This window comes from Centrocercus urophasianus, unplaced genomic scaffold, assembly GCF_019232065.1.
Source record: "Centrocercus urophasianus isolate 14NV4802_14NV808 unplaced genomic scaffold, USGS_Curo_1.0 seq_10, whole genome shotgun sequence".
Classification (NCBI taxonomy): domain Eukaryota; kingdom Metazoa; phylum Chordata; class Aves; order Galliformes; family Phasianidae; genus Centrocercus; species Centrocercus urophasianus.
The window spans coordinates 38,661,955-38,685,004 of NW_024884142.1; the positions used below are offsets into that span (position 1 = coordinate 38,661,955).

The window sequence follows — 23,050 nt, forward strand, 5'->3', positions numbered from 1 at the left end:
TATAGAGGTAGATGGTAGCTGCAGAGGTCTTAGGAAAGTCCTTCTGAAGCTTGGGCTGCTTGCACAGGTCATCACTGCAGCTGAGGGCAGGGAAGGAAAATCATCAGCAGACAATTCTGGATACCCTGAAAGATAGAATGATTTCCTACAGGTCCGATGGCACTGACTGCTGCTTATCCAAATCACAGTACTTCTCAATGCATATGACAGATTCACATCCTCTAGAATCACCTCCAGAGAAATAGTTTTTAAAAGTTCCCGTAATTACATGGATGAGATTCCTGATAAAAAAATATCTTCCTTGGATGTCTCCCCAAGAGGAAGTTTTATGGGATTCTAAAATTATTCTCACCACATTAAACTGCAAGAAGTCACACTGGTAAATGGCTCACCAGTGAATGCAGCTGCAGTAGGGAACAAAACTCCACTCTGACTCCAAAGACGTCTCAAATTCTCTGCTGTTTATCCTCTAAACAGGAGGAAAGAGACAGCACGTACAGAGATGATTCTGTTCTATGTGAATGGGAAACCCTAAGAGAAGTGGCAGGAATCTTATTTCTAAGTGTAGAAAAATACCTTCTGTTTAGGTTATTTTTCTGAAGAGATTCTCCCACTGAGTAAGTACATTACTCCAAGCTAGGAGTTCAAAGCTTTTGGGAGATTTGCAAGCTAATTTTGTGCATGCTTTGCACCAACACTGCTACTTATGCACTGTCAGCCTACTGTCAAAATCTTACAGGCAGTGTTCTCCACTTCTGCATTTGTGAGTTTTCATCCACAAATACAGCAGCAGCTGTATTTTCTTAGTCACACTCTCTGTCTATCTGGCTGCTCTTTTAGATTCTTTAGGAAAAAGTAAACAATCTTTGGCTCCAGGTCTGCAACTAGATCTGCGTGGGTGGCCCTCTGCGGACCTCCGCTGACCTCAGATCAAATTGCATGACTGGTGATTTAATTCAAATTTGGACAAAACCAAGAGCCAAGGTAGAGTTTATTATTCACTTATTTAGACTATTGATTATTTAGACTATTATTATCAGCTGATAGATTAAAGTATAAATGATATGCGTAGTAAAAATATGGCTAGAAATACGTTACAATATATCACACTAATTAACTTTTTAAAAAAATGAACCTAAAGCCAGACAGTATTCAAGGGTAGAGATTGAAACCAGGTGAAGGATTATACGGACAAGAGCTGATGAATTATCTGGGTAGTGAGGCACTGAGGGAGACAGAAAGTCAACTCTGATTTATTTTGGAAGTAAGGAGAGAAGGCGATCATGATGAAGGGAGGTTAAATTTATGCTGAAGTCAACCACGATGATACTTTTAACATGATTCTGATTAATTTTATTTTGTTGTAATTTAAAGCAGAAGGGGCAAGTCTAGGTCACCAAACAATTCCTGTCTGAAGCCCATGATGACTAGCTGGGGCATGGCACTTCGAGAAGACTTACTGGAGAATGTGCCATGCACTCCTCCCAGCTGATTTTTTTTCTCCCGTTAACAACAAGCTTTCTTTTTTCTCTTTTAAGAACATATGCTCTACAAAGATGAGAAGGGAAACAGGCATGACAATAAATATCCATGCTGTGTTTCTTCCAGTAGCTGAAGATATAGAAAGCCTTAAGCCTTAATGCAGAGAAATTCAGGTATAAGCTGATATTCTGCTATAAGCCCAGCCATGATGGATGGATTACTCCATTTCCTCAGTGCTTTTGTGCCTCACTAAAAGCTGTAGGAAAAATCCTGACTTAGATACGTAAGCAGTTTCGCAAAACGTATCCCCTATCACTGTGTAAATAAAGTCAAAACAGACTAAACTGATAACATGGTTTAGAGAAGCAATGCTGTGTGTGTTTTTAGGATCCATGCCTGTATTAGAGAAGTCTTCAACTCAGCACAGAGTGGAATGAAGCCCTGCTCCTCACATACACAACAACAACTGCTGTTGAAAACAGACAGGTGGAGGCTATTTGCAGAAAAAGAGCAAGTTAAATCATGTCTTGGTTCTAGTGCCTCGCTGCTGCATAAGGAATGGTGAAGCTGTGGAGTGGCAGGATGGGACATCAGCCGCCTGAAACAACAGCCTGTTTTGTATCATTAACAGTCCTCAGCATTAGGTATTATGAAGGAGTTCAGTGACTGCAGGAGGCAAAATGCTAAAACTGACACCTTTAGGTGACAGAATGCAGCACCTGAAGCTAGGTCAGACAGAGAAGAGGGGGAAGTGGTGCTTCCTTAAGTCCTTTTCCAGCTGTGACTCCAACTGCCTTGCATGCTAACACTAGCTGATGAACTGTGCTCAGATCAAAGCACTGACAACTCAGTGTTTTAATTACATGAGCCATTGTTAGACTTCAGAACTTAATTCTAGTGACTTATGCTTTCCACAGCTGCTGGTTAATTGAGAAATGGCCAAGTTTTTTTTTCAGTTAGTCGCATGTTTTCTCCTCAGTGGTTGTATGAGTTAGAGAGATCTTTCCATACATTGGAAATTTTGAAGATGTTGACGGGCCTCACAAACGAAATGTAAAAACAATGATAACACCCACCAAGAAAACAGGAACACCTCTAGTATTTTTAGAGGAGAGGAGGAGAGCACATCCTTCCACTTGAATTCATCAGAATGCATACAGTTCATTACTTTCTGAATGTATTAATTAGAAATACTCAGGTATTATTTAAATTAGAAGGTATTATTAAAAGTTAGAAGGTATTAGAAGGTTAGAAGGTATTATTAAATTATCAGGTATTATTAAATTAGAAATATTCAGGTATTCCTGCTGTTTATCTATAGATTTAATACTGCTGCATCTTCTTTCTTTCTTCTTTTCCTCCCCCCCCAAAGGTTCAGCAATTTAATGGGGGAATGATTACAACAAATCCTGATCTTCCCAAAATAATAACCAGTACCTTCCTCCCTCACGCACTGTGCCTTACATCTTGTGGCCAAGAAGATCCAGACATTCTGCTTGTTTTGAAGGAAGCAGTAATTTTCCCCAGACTACACTGCTGAATCCCATCTTGTATTCCTAGTCTGTCTGTTCCCTGGCTCTGTCTGGACCTGAATTTGGACACCAGGAGCCCTTCTTCCTGAAATCCCACAGCAGTGTTTTGAGGGACCTGTGTCCACCCAACATCATTGTGGAGGTGGCCAGAGAGGCAGCACGACATTCAGAGTGCAGCAGCAGAGCACCTGCCTGAGCATGACTTAAACTGCAGGTGCCATGGGTTTAACTTGGCATGAGATGTTCTTGGGTTGCTCTCTGCTTCAAGCACTCGCTCCATAACTTGGGAATTTTCCAGACATCTAATTCCCTAGCATACATACTTGCAACATGACATTTTCTTTTAGCACTGGACACAGTATTTGACAAACTCAGCGTGATTTTTTTCCCCTCACATGCCTTCACATTCATAGTCAGAAAAACTTTGGCCAGCTTACCTTTGGTAGTTTCACTTTCCCGGATCAGGAAGGTACCTCTTGGGTTTCCAAATGACAACAGCTGCCTCTCAGCATCTTTTCGGCCAAGTTTGCCAAAGTACCACCTTATGGAAAGATTGGAAATCGTAAGAGAAATGCTACATAGGATTACTAGTTAGTGTCACAGAGCTCAGACACGGTAGATTATTTGTGGATACCATAATTACTCAAGAGCATTCAACCACCATAGTCGTAATGCGTCGTACTTTCAACCACTGGTCGTACTTTCATTGTGGTGGGGCAGTAAAGAGACAGATCTGTGGAGTAGGTGCTGCATATGTTGTGCAATAGCATTAAGCCTACAATGACCGCATGCTGAGAATACTTGTTCAGTGTCTTATGACAAAGGCCAGATTTGGATAAGCAGTAAGACTTGGTGTGGGGAAGGAATGGGCAAGGAAGAAATCAGAAAAATGCACTGCTGCTGAAGAACTGTACTTTTATAGATATTTCCATAAACTACATATTTGACTTACAAAGTGACAGTTCAGCATTCAATATTTTTTGCACAGTGCAGCTATAAAACCTCAGCAGAAGGACCAATTGTAACCATTTTACTGTGGTTCTATAAGACTTTCACAGTTTCAATACCTTTTTCCTTCCTGCCACAATTAATTGGTAGTTTTTCTGTTGGATTTTTTTTTTTTTTTTTGTTTATTTGTTCTGTGGTGGTTTTTTTTCTCTTCTTTTTTTTGGTTGATAGGTAGGTTGGTTGGAGTTTCACAAACAATTAAGACAAAGCTGTTCCAGATGATGATACTTGGTATCCTTATAACTCAGTTATCAGAAAAATGTCAGTGGGCTACAGAAAAAGTAACCAAGGGTACAGACTGCAGTAGCACAACAGTAGAATCTATGGCCTTCTGCAGAACTGATTCAGATGACATATAAATGCCCACAAACCATGCTTTGTGCCACTGCCATATGCAGACTCATGAGATACCAACATACCTTTGACACTGGAAATAATATGGATACACACATCACTCTATTTTTTGCATATAAATGTCTCATTATGCTGCCTACTGTATGCTTAGTAGGCTTTCAACCTTTTGGAAGGTATTTGTTGATAAAATGTTTAAGAGATAGTCTGCACACTAATTGACTTCAAACATTTTTTGCAAATTGTTTCAGGAAAAGTGAGGGCATATTTCTCTTGAAATTAGTCGACACTTGAATAAAGGAAACAGACCAGCATTCCTTAAGGTTTTCTTTCTTTGTTTTGACATTGAAAAAACACTGAGCTTGTGCTTCTTTTGTTACTAATTACCTAATTATTTATCAGTGCAGTCAAGAACTGAAATAAAAATAATGTAAGGCATTTGAAAAATCACTGCAATCCATCAAAACAAGCTCAAATCCCCTTCTAAAACAGCACTAATGGGTCTTTATGGTGAAAAGAAAACATACTCCTCTGCTTGGATGGAATCGACTGGAGCCACATAATTACTGGGAATGTAACCAGTTTCGCCTGTTGTCAGGGACCGAGCCTCCCACCAGTCTCCTTCCCTGCAGAAAGAAAGGTGAGGAAAAGTGAGGGAGAGACAGAGCTGTAGGGTCAGTGATCTGACTGCTAACAGAACTGGCAGGTGGTAGAACTCTTAGCAGCTCCTCTCTGTGTCAGGGTGTACTTTGGAGAGAGCTGCTTGCATATCAACCACAAAAATCTACATATTTCTTTGCACCTATTATTATTTCAGCAGTGATTAGTAATGCAGCCTTCTGAATAGAGCATAATGGCAGGTTTGGTTATGGTTGAATTTGGACTAGAGTATTGAAAACTGTCTCCATAGCAATTATTCTAATACAGACCCTTGAGAGAGCTTATAGGAAAACTGCCAAATAGAACTCTGTCATATCCACTGCTGATTCTAACATAGCATTCAAACTTCCACAAGCATAATCCATCTGAAACTCCAAGACATCAAAAAACGTCTATCAGCATGGAATTTTAGACTGTCCTTAAAGATAACGCTTCATCCTTTAGGTTCCTTCTCTTGGTCACCTAGTGGAGATATCTTAAAACAAACTGTGTGTACAGTCAGATACAGAACTGTCCTTCAGACACTGCACATTGTTGTAGAACTCACAGCTTTAACAGACATTTATTGCTTAGCATTTTACAGGATGCAATGATTAGGAATTTAGCACTTAGTATTATTTAGTTCTCAGCACTAGATTCACTAATATCTAACTCTTACTGCTAGAAACAAACATTCTCTTTTCTATTTTTGGACTGCTTAGAAACTAATTCTCAGTTTCTCTCTCTGTCACTAATTGAAACATAATCAGAACTTATCAAGCTTGGACAGAAAATTCAGCCTCTTCAGTAAGCAAGCAGTCACAGAAATCACACTGACTGAGCTATTAGAAGTAGGCGGGAAAGGCTGTGTGAAGGTGAGCTCTTTACATTTTCAACTCCACTTTCTCTAACAGCTTGAAAGAATATGGAAAACAACAAGAAAACAGTTGTGATGGATCAAAAAATAATGGTTCCATTTCTACAGCTCAGGAAGTGAATAAGAACTAACTTCTAGATGCTGGCAGCTGTCACCATTTTGATACATATTATGTGCATTAGCTTGTCAGACAAATGGCCCTGTTTATGTTCCTAGCTTTTCCAGCTGAAGTGCTAACACTACTACCATATGCTGCTGTAGTTGATTTCTGAGAGATTATGCCATATGATGGTTGATAAACAGTCCAGCTCCTTCACAGCAGTTAGAAACAGCCGGCAGAACTGTACCATTATCACTAGCTCACGCTTCTTTTCCTTACTGCACAGACAGTCCACTAGATGGAGGTATCTCATCGTATCTAGGGAGGGAAAAAGACATGCCCTACATCAGAACAAGAACACCCCTCTCTGCTTTGGCAGGGAAACCTAAAATCTCTCAGAACACTGCCAGAAAGGAGGAAGAATACTATCTTTTTTTTTCACAGCTTCTAATTTTAGACACCCACCTGACAAGGCCAGGTTAGGATAAGAATACTCAATGGAGCTAGTCAGAGCACAGCGTGCAGGAGTGGCAGTGGAGATGGTGATAGTGGGGTGTTTCTGGGCTCTGAAGTCAGCCTCTGCTCCAAACCACTCCAGAAATGCACCATTCCTGACACTAAAGTGCAGGGGTACCCTCTGTATGCCTCTGTTCAGGTCTTGCTGACCTGAACTTTTCACCCAAAGCACAAATCAAATTTCATTTGATCAGACTTACGAAAAACCCGACCCCTATAAAAATTCCTGAAAAACTGGTTTAGTGCACTTCTGTGCTTCCTGGTTGCAAGCAGCAGTGGCAGACTCTAAAGAAATAGGCTGCTTTCATGTTTTTTTCTGATAGAAGTGAAGAGATGAAGCATTCTCACAGAAAAGCTGTCCTCTGGAGATTCCCAGCCTTGCTGTCAGTACTCCAGAGGCGTGGTTAGGTCCAGTGGTTATAAGCAGAGTAGGCTGAGCTGGGCATCTAAATCCCTACAGGAAAGTCAGTAGATGCTTGATTTTTTTTCTTTTTTCCTTTTTTTCTCTTAAGTAACCTTCCTCCAGGCACTAAGTACTTGCATCAAAATGCCTGCACTGCAACGACCTGCATTCTCTCTGTCCCACTGACTCCAAGTGTCATTGCATCACAAGTCCCTGTGAGCACCCCCTAGTTTCATCAACTGGTACGTGTAAAGAATTTATAATGCATGCATTATCTGCTCATTTCAAGTTAAGGCACAGTTCACATAACATTGAGAAAGCAGCAGGCAACATGAAAAAAAAGGGATAATAGGTAAAAAAAGATTTTTTTCCAAGGGGTAATTTAAAAGTAGAGAGCTTTTTAAACTGCTCCTCTCTCTACAAGTTGTAACTGAAGTTTCTGTGCTTTCATCTACATCAAAGCTCTTCAGCTCCGTGGCTTCATGAAATATTCCACAGAATTACCTGATTTAAAATTATTTTTTTTTAAGTTTAATTCACATTGAACCAACTCCAACCTTGGAGTTGTTCTATTAAAATGAACAGGAGCTGCACCAGGGGTGAACTTGCCTCACTGTCACACAGTATAAGAAATAAAAATGATAAAAATATCAAAAAGCCTCTAAAAACTGGTGGTTAACTCATTTCTGCCTGTACATGGTAGCAATATTGAATGTAATACTTAGCCTTCAAATTTAAGTTCTGAGCCAAAAATTACAAGATGTTCTGATATAGGTCAATAGCACAGTAAGTTTCAGATGTTATTTTTAAATTGCTTTGGGATTTTTTTTTCCTCTGGACAGTTAATAAAATTAATTTTAAGTCGATGATTTCCAGGATGAAAATGTGGCTTTCATGTGAAATGCAACTGTGCCGTGATGCATTTTCATTTTACTTACTAGCAAGCTCAGATTATATCACCTACTTTAAAAGAACTATGACTTTTAAACCTATGATGACATGCAAGTCTGTGCAATTTCTCCTTTGTGAATTGGTTTTTAGCTTGTTCCTGTGCAGACACTTGCATCAGCTTGTAGAAAGTGCTAGTACAAGTCTTGTAGAATTTCTGTTACTTCTGGTAAAGCTCAGAACTGGTACTCTCAGTTCTGAATGTGTAACAAATATTTGTTTTTGAAGTAAAGCTGCATGTGGTTGAGTTTTTGTTTCTCTAAAATAAAACACTTTAAAAGCAAAGGCAAGTAAATAAGCGGAATAAAATCCTTACATATCTTGAATATCCAACATTGTATTTTACAAATAATGTAGGTAGACAAATAATTGTCAACATTGTAAATTTCAAAATATTAAAAAGCATATTTCCAAGCCTAAAACTTACGAGCTGTTAAGAATTTGAAATTTTTCTCCTTTGTGAAAACTTAAGTCATCTTCTGTCCTTGCTTCATAGTCATAAAGCGCCACAAAAAGAGTTACACCTGAAGAGGAAGATAAGTGAGTTACATTCCATCACCAAAATCAGAAGGGAAAGGAGCCTCAGGAGGCCAGGTGGCTAAGCCAAATGTAAGCCATTTCAAGTGCTGAGGAGCAAAATAAACTGAAGCCTCTTGCTATCACCTCCTGCTAATCCTCGTGTTTTTTATGCAGCCAGTGGGCATACCATCTCCTTCAGTTTGTAGAGTTAGCAGTCCTCTTGGTTTGGTGGCCACACACAGTGCAATCATTTCAAATAGGCAAGGGGGTTTTGAAGAGAGTGTAGACATGAAAAATTTCTTATTAACCGCTTGAAGTGGCTTAGACCACACTTTCCATTCCCTGATAGAGGGATGAAGTAGTCAGTTGGACATGTATACATAATTTCTCATCCCCTAAGTGAACTACCATCTGCAAACCTGTGAGGTAGTGATGAAGAACCAGCTCCACTCCAAGTTCAATCTTTGCAGTAATTAATGAGGTAACTTTTCCCCAAAGCATGCCAAGACAGCTGTGACCCTGGCATGACAATGTGATTGATACTTAACAAGTGCACCAAAGCAAGACTTTGAAACTCACCTGTTCCTCCTCTTGTACGCAGCGTCCCTGTATGAGAGGAGGAATTGACTCCACCAAACACTGTCAGTCCTTGGCCTCCTGTGGCATGGAAGTTGTTGTAGTTTGGAATTGAAGTCACACCAAAGCTTGGATAGTGCTGTGGCGTGGGATCTGTGCCATAGCGGTAGCCTGAGCTTTGTGTTAAACTCCCATCCCTCTCGTCAGTCAGTTTTGTTGCCTCTTTGTCCTTACATTGCACACAGCCCATTATCTAAAATCCTATGGGAGGAAGGAGAAAGAGAGGTATTAGCACACTTACGAGCACAGGTATCCTTCAGAATTACTTATGATGAGGATCAAATTAAGTTCACTACTCAAAAGCTGATTTTTGAAAACGAACAAACCCAACAACCTGCTTGAAAATAAATAGCAATCTTCTGGGTAAGCTCACGACATGTTCTTCCTTACCAGGGCCAGAGAAGGAGGCCCTACCTTTTCCTATAGCAGCCTCAGATCTCTGACCAGCTGTTACAACTGCCTGCATGGAGGTAGTAGGAGAAAGAAAGCTCTCTTTCTTGCCCTTTGCGTCAGGACAGAACAACCAGAAGACAAAGCCACAAGCCAAAAAGTACAGCTAGAGCTGTTCAGGTCTGCCTCCAGAGCAAGGCACTTAACTCACTGTTCACTTCTGACACTGCCAACCATGCAAGAGCTCCCTTCATGTAAAGGCAGTGTGGCCTTTTTTTCTTTGCTGGAACTCTATGTACTAGACAGAAAAGCAGATACAATGAGCCGATAGTTATCACAGCACAGGAAAGCAGGAGTGAACTCATCAGATAGTGCATTTAAAACGAAAGTAATGCTCTTTTATGCGATACTGAACTGAAGGGTAAGACATCTTGATGCCAGATGCTGGGGTAGCTGAAAATATAAATGAGCTAAGAAAGCTGAGAAAGTTGTGGAGGAGTTAACATGGTATATGAAGACAGCCTCAAAGCTCAGGTCTTTGACACGGGGAAAATGAGAATGTACACTTTGGAAAAATTTGCTCTACATTTTTTAATTTTTCTTGTAATCTCATATTCAGCATCCTCATGGGGCACTACCAAGGCCTGGGGTAATAATCTCTTGTAGTGTTAATTGCAGACAAGTTAAGAGCCTACTTCTGTGCAGGTAGAGGGAAACAGAGGATGAACCACCACATTTAGACTCAGCCCTCAGAGGTCAGCTCTGTTACCTGGTATTATTTTTCCTGTTTTCTGATGTAAGTTGCGATGTTGAATTCACATATTCATGCTACTGAACTCCTTGCTATTGATGCTAGCTGAATCTTGGCACAAAATCAAGGTTTCTGAAGTTGAGGATGATGATCTAAGGAATCAGATACCCATCTGCATGGACCCTTAATCTGAACAGGTGCAGTGAATCTTACATGTAGCTTGGCACAGTGCTCTAGACACTAGCACTGCAAAGAAAAAGCAGTGACAACAGAAAAAATCTTCAAAAAAAATTGAATTCCTAGGCATACTTTCTCCAGAATATATAAGTAGGCAGGCAGAAAATGCACAGCACAGAGAAAAAAAAGTATAGCAAAGCACATTTTTCTCCCCTTATTTCTTTTCACATTTCAGCCAATATCCGTCACTTAGAGTAAATAAAAAGCATATCCTTTTTCAAATATCCTCATTTTTCTGGTAGCTGCCAGGCTGGCTATTTTGTATGCTTTACCCCAACATCAACGCAGGAAATTAGTTTTGACAAAGTCCTGGGATTCAGAAAAAGCATATTCTTCTGCTGCTAACACTTGAAAAATTATGCAGTAGCTCCCTGTTGTCTGTGACAGTTCAGAGACACCTAGATACCCTCTCCTTAAGTCTAACCTGCCTTCTGTTGAAGGGTATTTTCCACAGTTTGAAGATACTGTCAGTTATTCTGCAAGCCTCTTCAGAAAAACAATCTTCATTTTAATATATTTCCCTGAGCTATATTGCTTGCAGTTAGCACACATCTACTACCTTTCAACCCTAGCTCAATTTGAAGGCGCCCTTTTCACCTTTCTACATTTCTCTGAGACATACTGATCACTCCACACACACCAAATCTTTAGAGCTGCGGCTGGAGATACAGTTTTGTGCTGGGGCTTGAGGTTGCCCATCCCTGGGACTGGCAGTGACCCCAGGGGATCCCACAGAGACCACAGTGGGTGAAAAGGTGTCCAAGTCATCTTTCATAGTATCACAGAATAGTTTGAGTTGGAAAGCACCTTAAAGATCCTCTAGTTCCAAACCCCCTGCTGTGAACAGAGCTGCTAACCACCAGATCAAAGCCCCATCCAACCTGGCCTTGAATGCCTCCAGGGATGGGCCATTCACAGCTTCTCTGGGCAGCCTGTGCTAATGCCTCACCATCCTCTGAGTGAAGAATTTTTTCCTTGTATCTAACCTAAATCTACTCTCTTATTTCATGTCCTATCACTATGAGTGCCCTTGTAAAAAGTCTCTCTCCAGCTTTCCTGTAGGCCACAATGAGGTCTCCCTGGAGCCTTCTCAGAGCTGAACAAACCCAGCTCCCTCAGCCTTTCCTCATAAGTGAGGTGCTCCAGCCCTCTGAGTATCTTAGTAGTCCTCCTCCAGACTCACTCCAACAGCTCCACATCTTGTGCTGTGGGCCCCAGGCTTGGATGCAATACTGCCAGTGGTCTCTCATAAGCAGAGCAGAAGGGGCAATCACCTAACTGATCTGCTGGCCATACTTCCTTTGGTGCAGCTCAGGCCACAGTTGGCCTTCTGGGTTGCAAGCACACATTGACAACTCATGTTGAGCTTCTTATGAACCAACACTCCCAAGTCCTTCTTAGAGCTGCCCTCAATCTGTTCTCTGTCTAGACTGTATTTGTGCTTAGAATTGCTCCAGTCCAGATGCAGAACATAGCATTTGGCCTTTTTGAACATCATGAGGTTTGCACAAGCCCACAGGTCCAACTCTCAAGCATGTTCATGTCACCCTGGATTGCATCCTTTCTCTCCTTCTAGTATACCAGCTTTGCCACTCAGCTTGGTGTTGTCCATACTTTGTGTGATCAGTGAATAACTCTGTGCTGTTTTTGCCAACCTACAGGTAAAGCTTTCCTGGGTTCTTTTGGATCCTCAGAAATACAAGGAAGCCCAGCAGAATCACAAGGAGAGCAGTGGACCTGCAGGATTAGAGATTGTTGCAATGCAGTCAGTACAAGGGTAGCCCAGTGCAGTGTGTTGAGTTGGAGGGATGAGTCAGGGACATGCTTCTTGGACCTGAGCACAAGAAGCAAGACTCAGGAGGCTGAACATAACACACAAGGTGATGCTGTGAGAGAAATCCCCTGTCAAGAGACTCAGATGGAGATGAGCAAGCTATTGAAGTACTCTGAGTAAGAGGTGCAAGTGCTGGCACATACATTCATTCACTACAAACCAGTGGAGTGTTAATGTAGGCTTTACTATTTAATGCAGAATCTAAGGAGCCTTTTTGTTGGAGTGAAACCTTACCTCCCTGTGAAACTCTATCACCTCCTCCCTCTCCCCCTCCAGCTCTCTTTCTCCTCTTACTTATTCCCATGTGCTTACACTGGAAAAAAATGTAGAAAAGAAAGCAAAAGAATGAAAGAAGAAAAAAATATGAGAAACATAAAGTTTCAGAGAGTACTGGGGAGGGTAGGTGCAAGAAAAGTTTTTCTTGTAGCTCCTGCTTTTGCAGACATGAAAATATATGTATGAGAGAATTATTTTTCAACTAGCACTATCACTCATTTGCAAGCTTTCAGCTGAGCAGGTAAGATTTCCTACAGAAATCTGGGAAAATTTCATGTACCAAGTCACAAGAGCTATCACAACCGTAAACACTTCATTTACTCATTCTAGTCAGTTGATGAAGAAAAAGTTAAAATCTTTCAAAGTATTAATTCAGAAAAAAGTGAATAAACCAGGAGATAGCACACGTGTACCAGTAGTCTTAGAAAAAAAAAATGGTTTGGGTTGTTTTTTATAAGGAATAATATAAACAAAAAAACAAGGAATTATCACTACTTTGATTTTTGACTGTTTTTTTTTTTTTTTTTTTTTTCTGTGCAATGGCAGCATACAGAGAGGGAGAATTTGATGCAAAGTTAGTGACTGACAGAAAGGCTTTTTTCTTTCTGCTGCTCCTTTCCACTTTGTCAGTGTCCAGACAATCCAAGCATAAAGACTGCTTGAATGCAGTCTCTTGTAAAATGTAAGAGATGGTGTTAACGTGCATGCAACTTTTCAAGCCAACTCCTTTAACGTTGTCTATTCCTGGCTGAAAGACTGCAGCCAGCTACTTTATATCATGGGGAGTTTGCTAAATGTGAGAGAATACATGTGTGAGTGCATGCTTGAAGAGATTTCAGCTAACTCAGGGTTTTCATAGACAATAAATGTAAACTCCATTCAGCATCAGTCTTTTCATGAATGAATGGAGTCCAAAAACCAATTTCCTTCAGTATCACAGAGAAGGCATTTAATATCCTAAAGTCTGCTCACCCCGCATGTCAGCACTTGGAGCACTGGAAGGCTGGTGTTATTCAGCCAGCACTGAGATCACCAAACCAAATCTGGAGCTGTTTTACAATGAATTCTCAGGAGACAATCATTAGATTGTTCATCCAACATGCTGTGCAACTTATGGTAAAGGAACGAGATTTTACTCCATTTCCATTAGGAAAGGCAACATTTCTCAGATGTATGAGTTATAGAGTCATGCAGTGCTATCATAATTTGCCACCAATTTTGTTAAAAGGTATGTAACCAGCCTAATTAAAATTAACTTTTCTTATGCAAACATATTGCTTTTATTTGTTTTCAAGATGCATTTTTATGGGCAATATAAACCATGTGTTTTCATGAAAATATAAAACATTTACATGGTTTCTGAGACTTCCTTAGAGTCAAATGAAAATAACCGTTACAATATTTGTCTCTCTTCTTGTCCCTCTTACATTTCTTGGACTTCAACATTTACATTGCAACTGATCCAACATCAGCCTAACCGGAAGAGTAGTTTCCTCCCACATGGTGGAAACATTATTTAACAAAGAAATAAAGGTAATTTTATTGTTATTAGGTTTTTATATACTCATTGTTCCTTAATCATGTTCAGTGCAGCCTGGGAAAAGTCCAGGAATATGAAGAAACGCTCATTTCTCATACTTTAAGAGCAAAATGTGCCATATGTGAAAAATAAGAAGTACTGATAAGACTTGGCCTACTCAAGCTTCTGCAGTTGCAAACCATGAAGAAGAGATGGATGGGAGAATGACTAGTGTAAATTCCGTGCCTCACAGCGCCAGAAGCTTTCTCATAAGGTTTTGTAACTTGTGGTTGAAACACTGAATTACAGTACCTGTTTCAGAACCTGATATTTTTCAAAAAAAATAAACTTCAGGAGAAAGCATGTCCTTAAAATGCTTGGGGTGGGGGAGGTGGGGCAGGGGAAGATGCAGGGGAACATCTACCTGTTCTGCATGCTCCCATGTGCTGTGGGATGAAGAGATGGGAGAGTGCGGAGCCTGCAGGGCTGCGCTCTTCTTTCTCTCCACAGCTTTCTGTGGAGAAAATCTCTATTTTCAGGAGAACTTCTTTCAGTGAGAGATATGAAAGGGAAAGACTGGTTGAATGGTAGCTGTCAACTGTCTTTTTCTGACCAAATCTTACAAATCTTGACAGGAAAGCACCAGCAGGAAAGTTGAATTAAAAAACAGTCATGTTGAAAAGGAATCAGAAGAATAAAACCTTTGGCTTTTATTCAGTCTCTGTGGTACTTGCTAATCAAACCAGGCTTGCATCCAGTATGGCACTGAACAAAATATTCCCCAAGGGATATCTTCTTGGTGTTTCATGTTTTGCTGAAAGCACCACAGCATATCAGACTGTGACATCAAATAAGCCAAGTTTCATGAGTTGCAGTAGGATTTAATATTCAAAATGCCACATTCTGGGAAGATGCAAAAAGAACAGGCTTTCCAAGAATAAGAACTACAAGAACTTTTGAAAGAGAATTCAGCTTTCTGTGGAATGTCTCCTGTGGGCCAGAGAGAGGGAATAATCAACACAGAAATTTACCCTGAAGTTGGAATTGTTTTACTTTTCACATCACCATCAGTAGGTCCCTGGAGAGAAACTGAGGGAGTAAGTATTTTCAAACACAGGCCTTAGACACATTAAAAAATCCAGTTTTCAGAAAAGTCTTGTTCACTCACTTTGAGTATTACAATAAGTCATTAGGAAGGCTGCCCAAGATGGGCAACAAACAGGCACTTAAACCTTGTCCTACAGAGAATTTTCAAGCTACTTGCTCAATGATCTTTCTTTGAATTAGGTATACACTCATAGTAGTATTTTGGATGCCCAGAATCTGTTTTCAGGGCAATATGTGGAATAGCACTAAAAATTTGGTCAGAGCGTACTGGACCCTGGCAGATCTGTTAGAGGACTGCCTCCATCCCAGCTTGACCAGTGATTCAGCAACTTACAGGAGTCAAAAAGATACAAAAAAATGTTGTAAAATGATTTGACTGTTGTGTATTCGTTATTTCTCAGGCTAGTAGCTTGCTGGTTACTATATATACACACACACAATTCTTATCAGAACCACTGTTACTAATAGCTGAATCCAGAAAGAAGGGAGGTTTATTGCTATGTGATAGATTTGGTTCAGCATTAAAAGGTGACTGGGGATTTGTGTAGACCTCCTGCAAATCTACGTGTATGTGCTCAATGCCTGTCATACTGCATTAAAAAATGGAAATCAGAGAAGATGCAATCCTAGTACTGGGTTTTCTGTGACTATTAATAATATGCACATACACAGTGGTATTCCTGAACAAAAGGCCTGAAACAACAGGGCAAAACATTGAGTTGAGCATTAGCAGGATCAATGAATTCATTGAAACAGCATTTTTGCAAGAAAACAGCACTGAAAAATGCTTAGGCTGCTTTCATTTGTTTTTTGAAGGGAGTCTTTTGAAGCTCCACAACCAGATTCTCCATCAGTGGGCTGAGTAGAAAAATCTCTGCATTTTAATTGCTTATTTGCCTGCAGCAGCCCCATGCCTGGGAACAGGAGCAGGCAGTGCTCAGTGTCAGAGAACTTCCATCACAGGAACAGCAGGAAGAGTGGTTTTAGATGAACTCCTGCTGCCATACTGCTCTGGCCCAAAGCGAATGCCTTTGACAGTGCTGGAGCGCCCTTGCTATTGTTTCTTGTTGGCATAAAGTTGCTGTGGAAGATTTCTGTAATAAGTGTCAGAAGCCCTCAGGGGAACCAGCAGCTCCCATGGTCATGAGATCAGTAGGACTGGCAGAGAGCTTTGGAAGGCCGCTGTCTATCCTGCCATTCCTCCCCACTAGAAGCATGACTCGGACATGGCCTTGGGAATGGCACCTTCCTAACATGACAGGCCATGTTTAAGTTGCAACGTCTGCAAATATAGCTGCTCTGTGCTTGCCTTACCTCCTTGCTAAGATAAAAGTCACGCTAAATGAAGATTTGTGCTGCTTCTTGCATGTTTACTTTTGGGCAGCCTTAGAGGGCGTAACTAGCACAAGGCAGTGCAAGATGAAGGACTTCACTGAACTGCAACCAGACTTGCTTTCTGTCAGAGGCTGAGAGCACAATTCATGGGGTAGGATCACTGAAAGCCAGTGATGAATTTTCTGACAGATCGATCACCCTGCTGGTCACGCTCAGTGGGTACAGTACCTCTCCGACCCCTGTGTAGCTTCAAAGTAAGGGAACTAGCTAGAACTAGGTCATGTTTATTAGAGGCCAGAGAGGAAAAGGGAAGTCAGTGCTCCAGTTGGGCAGGAGAGACAAGAACTGCCTCCATGCGTGCTGCTGACTGGAGGGCCACTGTGTTGGGGCTGGCCAGAGGCTGGCTGGGGATGGTCACTCGGCAAGGCCAAAAGGAAATGCGTTACCACAATGTAGCCACAATCAAAAGCTCCCCGATGCAACTGATGAAAGAGCAGGAGATGAACCCTCCCAGCTGCCATCAAAAAGACACTCTGCCACCCTCCCTGTTTCCTAGCTTCTCTGCCAGCTGAGTCTGTGAATGTTATGGCCTTGTCTTTTTCAAGTACAGCAAATTCTTTTCCATTCTCTGTGATATACTCGTTCCAGGAAAGTGAAAAACAACCCAGAACAGAACATACAAAGTAATTTTAAAAAAGTCTCACCCTGCAATCTCTTAAAGTAGCAGTAACTGAGTTATGCCTTATACAATGTTAGAGTACTCATTTCTTTAAAAAAAAAAAGGATGCCCTAGAAAAGTGCAGAATGGGAAGATGAATTGTGAGGAGATGCTCTCCCAGGCTTTTCCTTTCCCCACCAACCTCCAAATTTCAGATGCAATCTAAAAGAAAGAAGTTTACTTACAGCCAAGTGGATAAGGAACTCCCACAGGTTCTGCATTCACACTGAAGAGCGAGTCAGACACAAACCTTCAGCTAGGATTTCTTTCCTTTTTGTTGTTCTTAAGATGAGTTCAGGGAAGCTTTGAAATTAACAGCTAAAGGCAGCAACTACTCACAGTGAACACACAGCTTACTCTGCAGTGAAAAACACAGAAAGGATGGGTCTGTCCTCGGCTCTGAGTAACACTTAAGAAGACAATGTAAATTCAGTAGCATGATTTCAAGCTACATTCCTCCTTCATCAAGTTGCTTGTGGTAGCTCTATTCAGCAGCTGAGAGAAGTGGGTGGATGGCCTGCATAAGCATTTTGAGCTAATGTGCCTAAATTTTAAAGTGCCTTTTAAGTATATAAATTAGAAATCCTCTATCAGAAGAACAACTGCTGCAAATGTCAGAAGCATTTTATCTTGGAAAGAGAAGAAGTGAAACTGTCTCCCCTGTGTTCTTATTTTTTTTCCCCCCCCCCCCACCCCAAGAGAACTGAAAGATGATTGCAGGTTGATGCACACTGTTCTGATTTTTTTTCCTCTCAATTCTTATTTTTAGAATCTACTCAGGATTAATGGGTGTTCATCTGATTCACAGCATGGGAGCTGCACAGAGGGGAATGCAAAATGTGAATATGGATGGACAGGGAAGAGAAGGGAAAGGGGGAGGTGAAGAAATTTGGCCTATTTGCTTCTTTGAAACAAATAAGAAGCATAGAGAAAGATTTTCTCTTATAAACAAAAACAAAAAAAAAACAAAACAAAAAACACCATTGCTGCCTCCTCACCCCTCTTTGCCTATGCAGAAATATCTCTGCCTTGCCTGACTGCTGGTTTGTTACTGATGAACTCAGAAGCTGTGATAGAAACAAAACGTGAGCAAGCTGAGTCTCAAACAAGGAAAGGATATGCTTTGAGACCATTTAAGGCTGCTCTTTCCTGAAGGGGCTCACATATTGCCTAGGTTACTAGGTTACTGCTACTATTTTAGAAATGTTCCTTATATTGTCTATTTGACTGGACCTTCCTTCCTAAACAGGAGCAAAAATTTGCCTGAGGCCAGGTCGCAAGAAATCTCCAGTCTTCTAGCCAGAACTGCAGATGGCTTTAGCTACAACAGCAAAAAAACTTGAAGGTGGAGATCCCAGAGAAGAAGGAAACCATGTGGTGAAAAAGGCCACAAATCGAACAACTGGAGCGTTGAAGTCAGTGTATGTCAGTAGTGGGAATGGACTACAACTCTGCCTACACTGACACAGAAAAAGAAATGGTGCTACAAATGAGACCTATTTTCTCAAATCTAGCTGTTGCCACTGTGGTTTCACTGCTTAACAGCTGAGTTACCTTAGGTAAGAGTACTAGGTCTGACTGGGATGGAGTCAATTTCTTCACAGCTAGTAGGTGACCATGCTTTAGATTTGACCAAAACAGGCTAATAACACACCAGTGTTTTAGCCTCTGTTGAGAAATGCTAGCACAGCATCAAGGCTTTCTCTGTTTCTTACCCTGTGAGTGGGCTGGGGGTAGGCAGCAGGCTGAGAGGGGACACAACAGGGACTGCTGACACAAAGCAACCCAAGGGAACCACGCTCAGAGATAAGCGTGGGGGAGAGTTTTCTGAAAACAGCTGTTGCTCTGGGGCTGGCTGGTATTGCTCTGCTCGTGGGAGGTGCTGAGGGAGTACTTTTTGCATCACTTGTTTTCTTTTTATTTCTTTCACTTATTAAACCATTTATATCTTGACCCATGAGCTCGCTTGGCTTTTGCCCTCTGTTTCTCTCCCCTTTCCTGCTGGGGCACAGTGAGCGAGTGACCGGGTGGAAGCTTAGCTGCTGGCCAGTCAGTTCATCACAGCAAGCAATGTGAATGTCTGGTTGTTCCCAGCCTGGAAAATAACTTCGGAGTTATACAGGTTATATACATAATATACACATTAACCTGATGGTAAAGAGCTGGGATGCAACCTGGAGATGAATTTGGATTACCAGATTACATACTACCATCTCTTCCATTTTGAAGAGAGATTTTGAAATCTGGAAAGAGAGTACAGGAGGCTGAGACTACGGTGAAGAACATTCTGCACAATGGGACAGAGAAGGATACAGGTCCTCACTGGCACTGTCTCATGCAGAAGAGTGGCAGAGCCAGTGCATACAGTCCTCTGCTGTTCAGCTACAATTCCACTAAGTCCAGTGATTCTCAGCTTTATTTTGCCAAGGACCCTACAAACTGCAGGTCACTTCTGCTAGGCAGAGAAGGTTGAGCTTAAAAGTGATCAGATATCAGCTAAGGGCCATGAAAGTAGATTCTGCTGTGATGATGTGCATTTTCCAAAGGAAGCTAGCAAACAGTTGCAGGCTCCCTTCACATTGATTAAAATACTTAATATCACTAAGCATATGGTAGGTCCGACTTAAAGATTTATGTCCATGTCTGAGGGCAAGTAAGAGAAAGAAGGATGCATGACTTTGATTTCATCATGAACCTGAGGTTATTTCACAAACTGCAAGGGATTTCACATGATCTGCAAGGAATACACATGTGCAGTGACTCAGCTACAGGTCAGAGCCCTATACTTCAGATTAAAGCTACTGCAGTCTCATCAGTGCAGCTACAGGCAGGAGGCCCTACTTTAATCCTTCATGGCCTAAGCAGAAAGCTGTATTGAAATAATGGACTGAATGGCAGCTGTGGATATTTAGGTTATGTGTCAGGGATGAAAATTCTTTCTGTTGGCAAGGACAATAAAACAACCCAAGGCAATGTGAAAGCTAGACATCAGACATAGCACTCCCTCTGCTCAAAATGATGGACTAGTCTCTTTCAGCTCATTTTTCTATGACTCGATGAGTGACAAAAACATCAGATGTGAATATTTTTCATAGCCCCCCCCGAAGCCAGAAGAAGTGCGCTTTCGTTATTTATTTTGCTTCCTATTTCATTCTCAAAGTTTATATGTTTAAGAGAAGAAACTGTGCTTTAAATATGGCCTGTAAAGGAACATACATTTGCAAAGGTCTAAAAACACACCTGAAGACCCTGTTAGTCATGCAGAACAGAGTGCGGATGTTTGTCTAAGTGGACATTTGCTCAACCTGGCATGCAGGATTATTTACAATAGTGTTCCTTGACCTGCGATCCAAGGGAGCATAGAGGCCCAAAAAACCTCAGGTGGTCCACAAGCAAATAGCACAAGCATGAACAAGCAAATGCACATCCTCTGGACACTGGTAGTATTTTGCAGATGGTGCTTGAGGACCCCCTCCAAATCCCTGCGTGCTCTTCCCAGTTTAACTGGTTCTCTGAGTATGAGTGGTTATAAAGCAGTGACCCAAAGGGCCCCTGATAACACCTCCAGCCATCCACACCAGGAAAATGAAAAATAGCACTGCAGAGGAAGAGGCAGACAATAGAGATTTCTCTGTTCTTCGTATTTGATACAAAAGAGATGAGCAGAACTGGATCATAATCTGGAGCAGATAGGCTCCAGGGGTTTCATTGGAAGTGAGTGCCTTGTGACTATATAACTGCTTATCATTCAGGAGATCTGGAGATCCTGTCTGGACTTCCTTCTCTTCTCTCCTACCTCACACAAAAAGACAAAATCCGGAAGACTGCAGAATGTCAGATTTGCAGATCATGGGAAGAGAGCATTGTAAAGAGAAAGTGACCTCTCAATAGGAAAAGAATACACACTCCACTGATCAGGCTGGTAAGAGAAGCCAGATTACATAAGCAACCAAAAGCACATTCAGCACAAAAGCATGGTATCGAGCACAACATCAACCAAAGCAGAAGTTGTAAGAAGATGACCCTTTTCAGCTGTTTATGTGCTAATTACAAGCATCTATAAAAATGGATAAAACCTTTGTCTGCAGAGTAGCATTGCTAATGACTGGAAACTAATGGCTAAATTTTGCTTATTATAATCTCAAAAAGGAATGGTTGCAATGAATTTAAGATGTTCAGTTGAAAGAGGGGAATTGACTCTTATGTCACATGTCCTATGTGTCACAAACAACGTCTGTTTGCGTGGCCAAGAACTTGAAAGTAATCTTGGATATTTATGCATCAAGATACATTCAGGTTGAAGTATTACCTGGAATGTTGCAGATAGCTGAAATCACAGAACAGGAGGGAACAACTGCCTTCTTCAGTGCTTCTTGCCAGTAAGCTGACCCTTGTCAGTGAGTCATATACAATACGGGCCTTGCAGCACCAAGGGGAATGGAGAACTCAGAATTGTGACCACAGCTTCAACAGCAAAATCACACAGCACACTGCTAAATCCCTTGGTCACCCTACCACATCAAGCACAGCGGGACTTGCTCTCTGCCCCGGACAGGGAAAGCAACACGCAGGAACAGCAGTGTTTGCACAAGTGCAGTGTCATGCTGGCCATATGACTTAGATGTATGTTAACAGAGGAACTAGACAATTCCTACTGTAAATCTTGTCTCAGTAGAGAACAAATGATCACAAACCAGAAGGTTACTTGTTTACACTGAAAAGGACTGATGCTTTCTTTGCAAATAACTAACACAATCTGCAATCAAATCCAGACCAGTAAAATTTTAGACAGTATATGAACACACACTGCTCATCTATACATAAATTAAAAACAATGTATGCTTCCTGAGAGGCATTATCATAAACTCTAGTAAGTGAGAGTCAAATCAGGCTGGAGACAAAATTTAAAGAAAATTGTTTATGTCTGCATATGGTTTAAGACCTTTCCTAAATATCTAAAATGTTACAACCATGAAAAGAAAACTATACTAGATAAAAATAACATACAATGAAAAATCCAACAGCTGGTCTTACCAGGGAAGTGAAAAAATATGTTATATATAAAATTAAAACACAAAGAAGAAAAGATAATAACAAGATAATATAAAGATTACATAAAGGACGCAAGAAGGTACTAGGAAAAAATGAAAACAGATTTGTGATTTTTCATTTTTATAAGAAGATTATAAAAGATGGTTCCCAAACAATAAAAGTGGTAGAGTAATTTCTAACAATATGTCAGAGGCAGAAGTTATTTAGTAAATATTTCTGATTAGCACACAGGTAAAAGTCCAGGTATTACTTTCATGATCATGACAAAAAAACTTCCCACTACAGTAGCACCTAGCAGTGGTACAAGATTCTGGGCGTTTCAAATTCATTGTCTCAGAAGCTTTTGGAGAGCTAGCTTTTGAGCTACTGCTGCTGCTTCTAAAGTAGTTCTGGGCTGCTGGGGAAGTACTGGGGGCAAGAAGGTGGCTCATGCTGGGTCAGTGTTTAAGAAGGAAAAAAGGTAATTACAGGCCAGTTGGCTTGTTTCCAGTATTTTGTAGAGGTTAAAAACACAGGACTAGATTAATAATATATATATATGCTTTAACAAAGGTCTATAATTAAAGTCAATCAACTTGGCTTTAAGAAAAACAGACCCTGTCAAACTAATCCGATGTAATTTCATACAAACATTACAAGTTCACATGATGAAGGCAGTGCTGCTGACAGTATTAGAAGTCTAAGTCATTTGACTCAATCTGCAGAATATCAAAGAAATTGAATGCTTTGTAGTTCATGTGGAATTTGCTCCATCCATTCATCCATTCAGAGCAGGTGTCCATATATGGAGAGTAATATGTGCGGTCATGCAAAAAAAGTC

General features: G+C 40.9%; 1 protein-coding gene across 4 annotated transcripts in view; it reads right to left on the reverse strand.

The window, feature by feature from the left end:
* The window catches only part of FYN (FYN proto-oncogene, Src family tyrosine kinase), a 127,848-nt gene that overhangs the window by 28,874 nt on the left and 75,924 nt on the right, over positions 1–23,050 (reverse strand). For all 4 annotated transcript variants that reach the window (XM_042818987.1, XM_042818963.1, XM_042818977.1 and 1 more), the window contains exons 4-7: positions 8,955–9,212; positions 8,284–8,380; positions 4,901–4,999; positions 3,452–3,555 (exon numbers count right to left, since the gene is read on the reverse strand). In XM_042818987.1, the coding sequence (XP_042674921.1) occupies positions 3,452–3,555; positions 4,901–4,999; positions 8,284–8,380; positions 8,955–9,201 (547 nt within the window). In that variant the 5' untranslated portion in view covers positions 9,202–9,212. The remainder of the gene's footprint in view (positions 1–3,451; positions 3,556–4,900; positions 5,000–8,283; positions 8,381–8,954; positions 9,213–23,050) is intronic.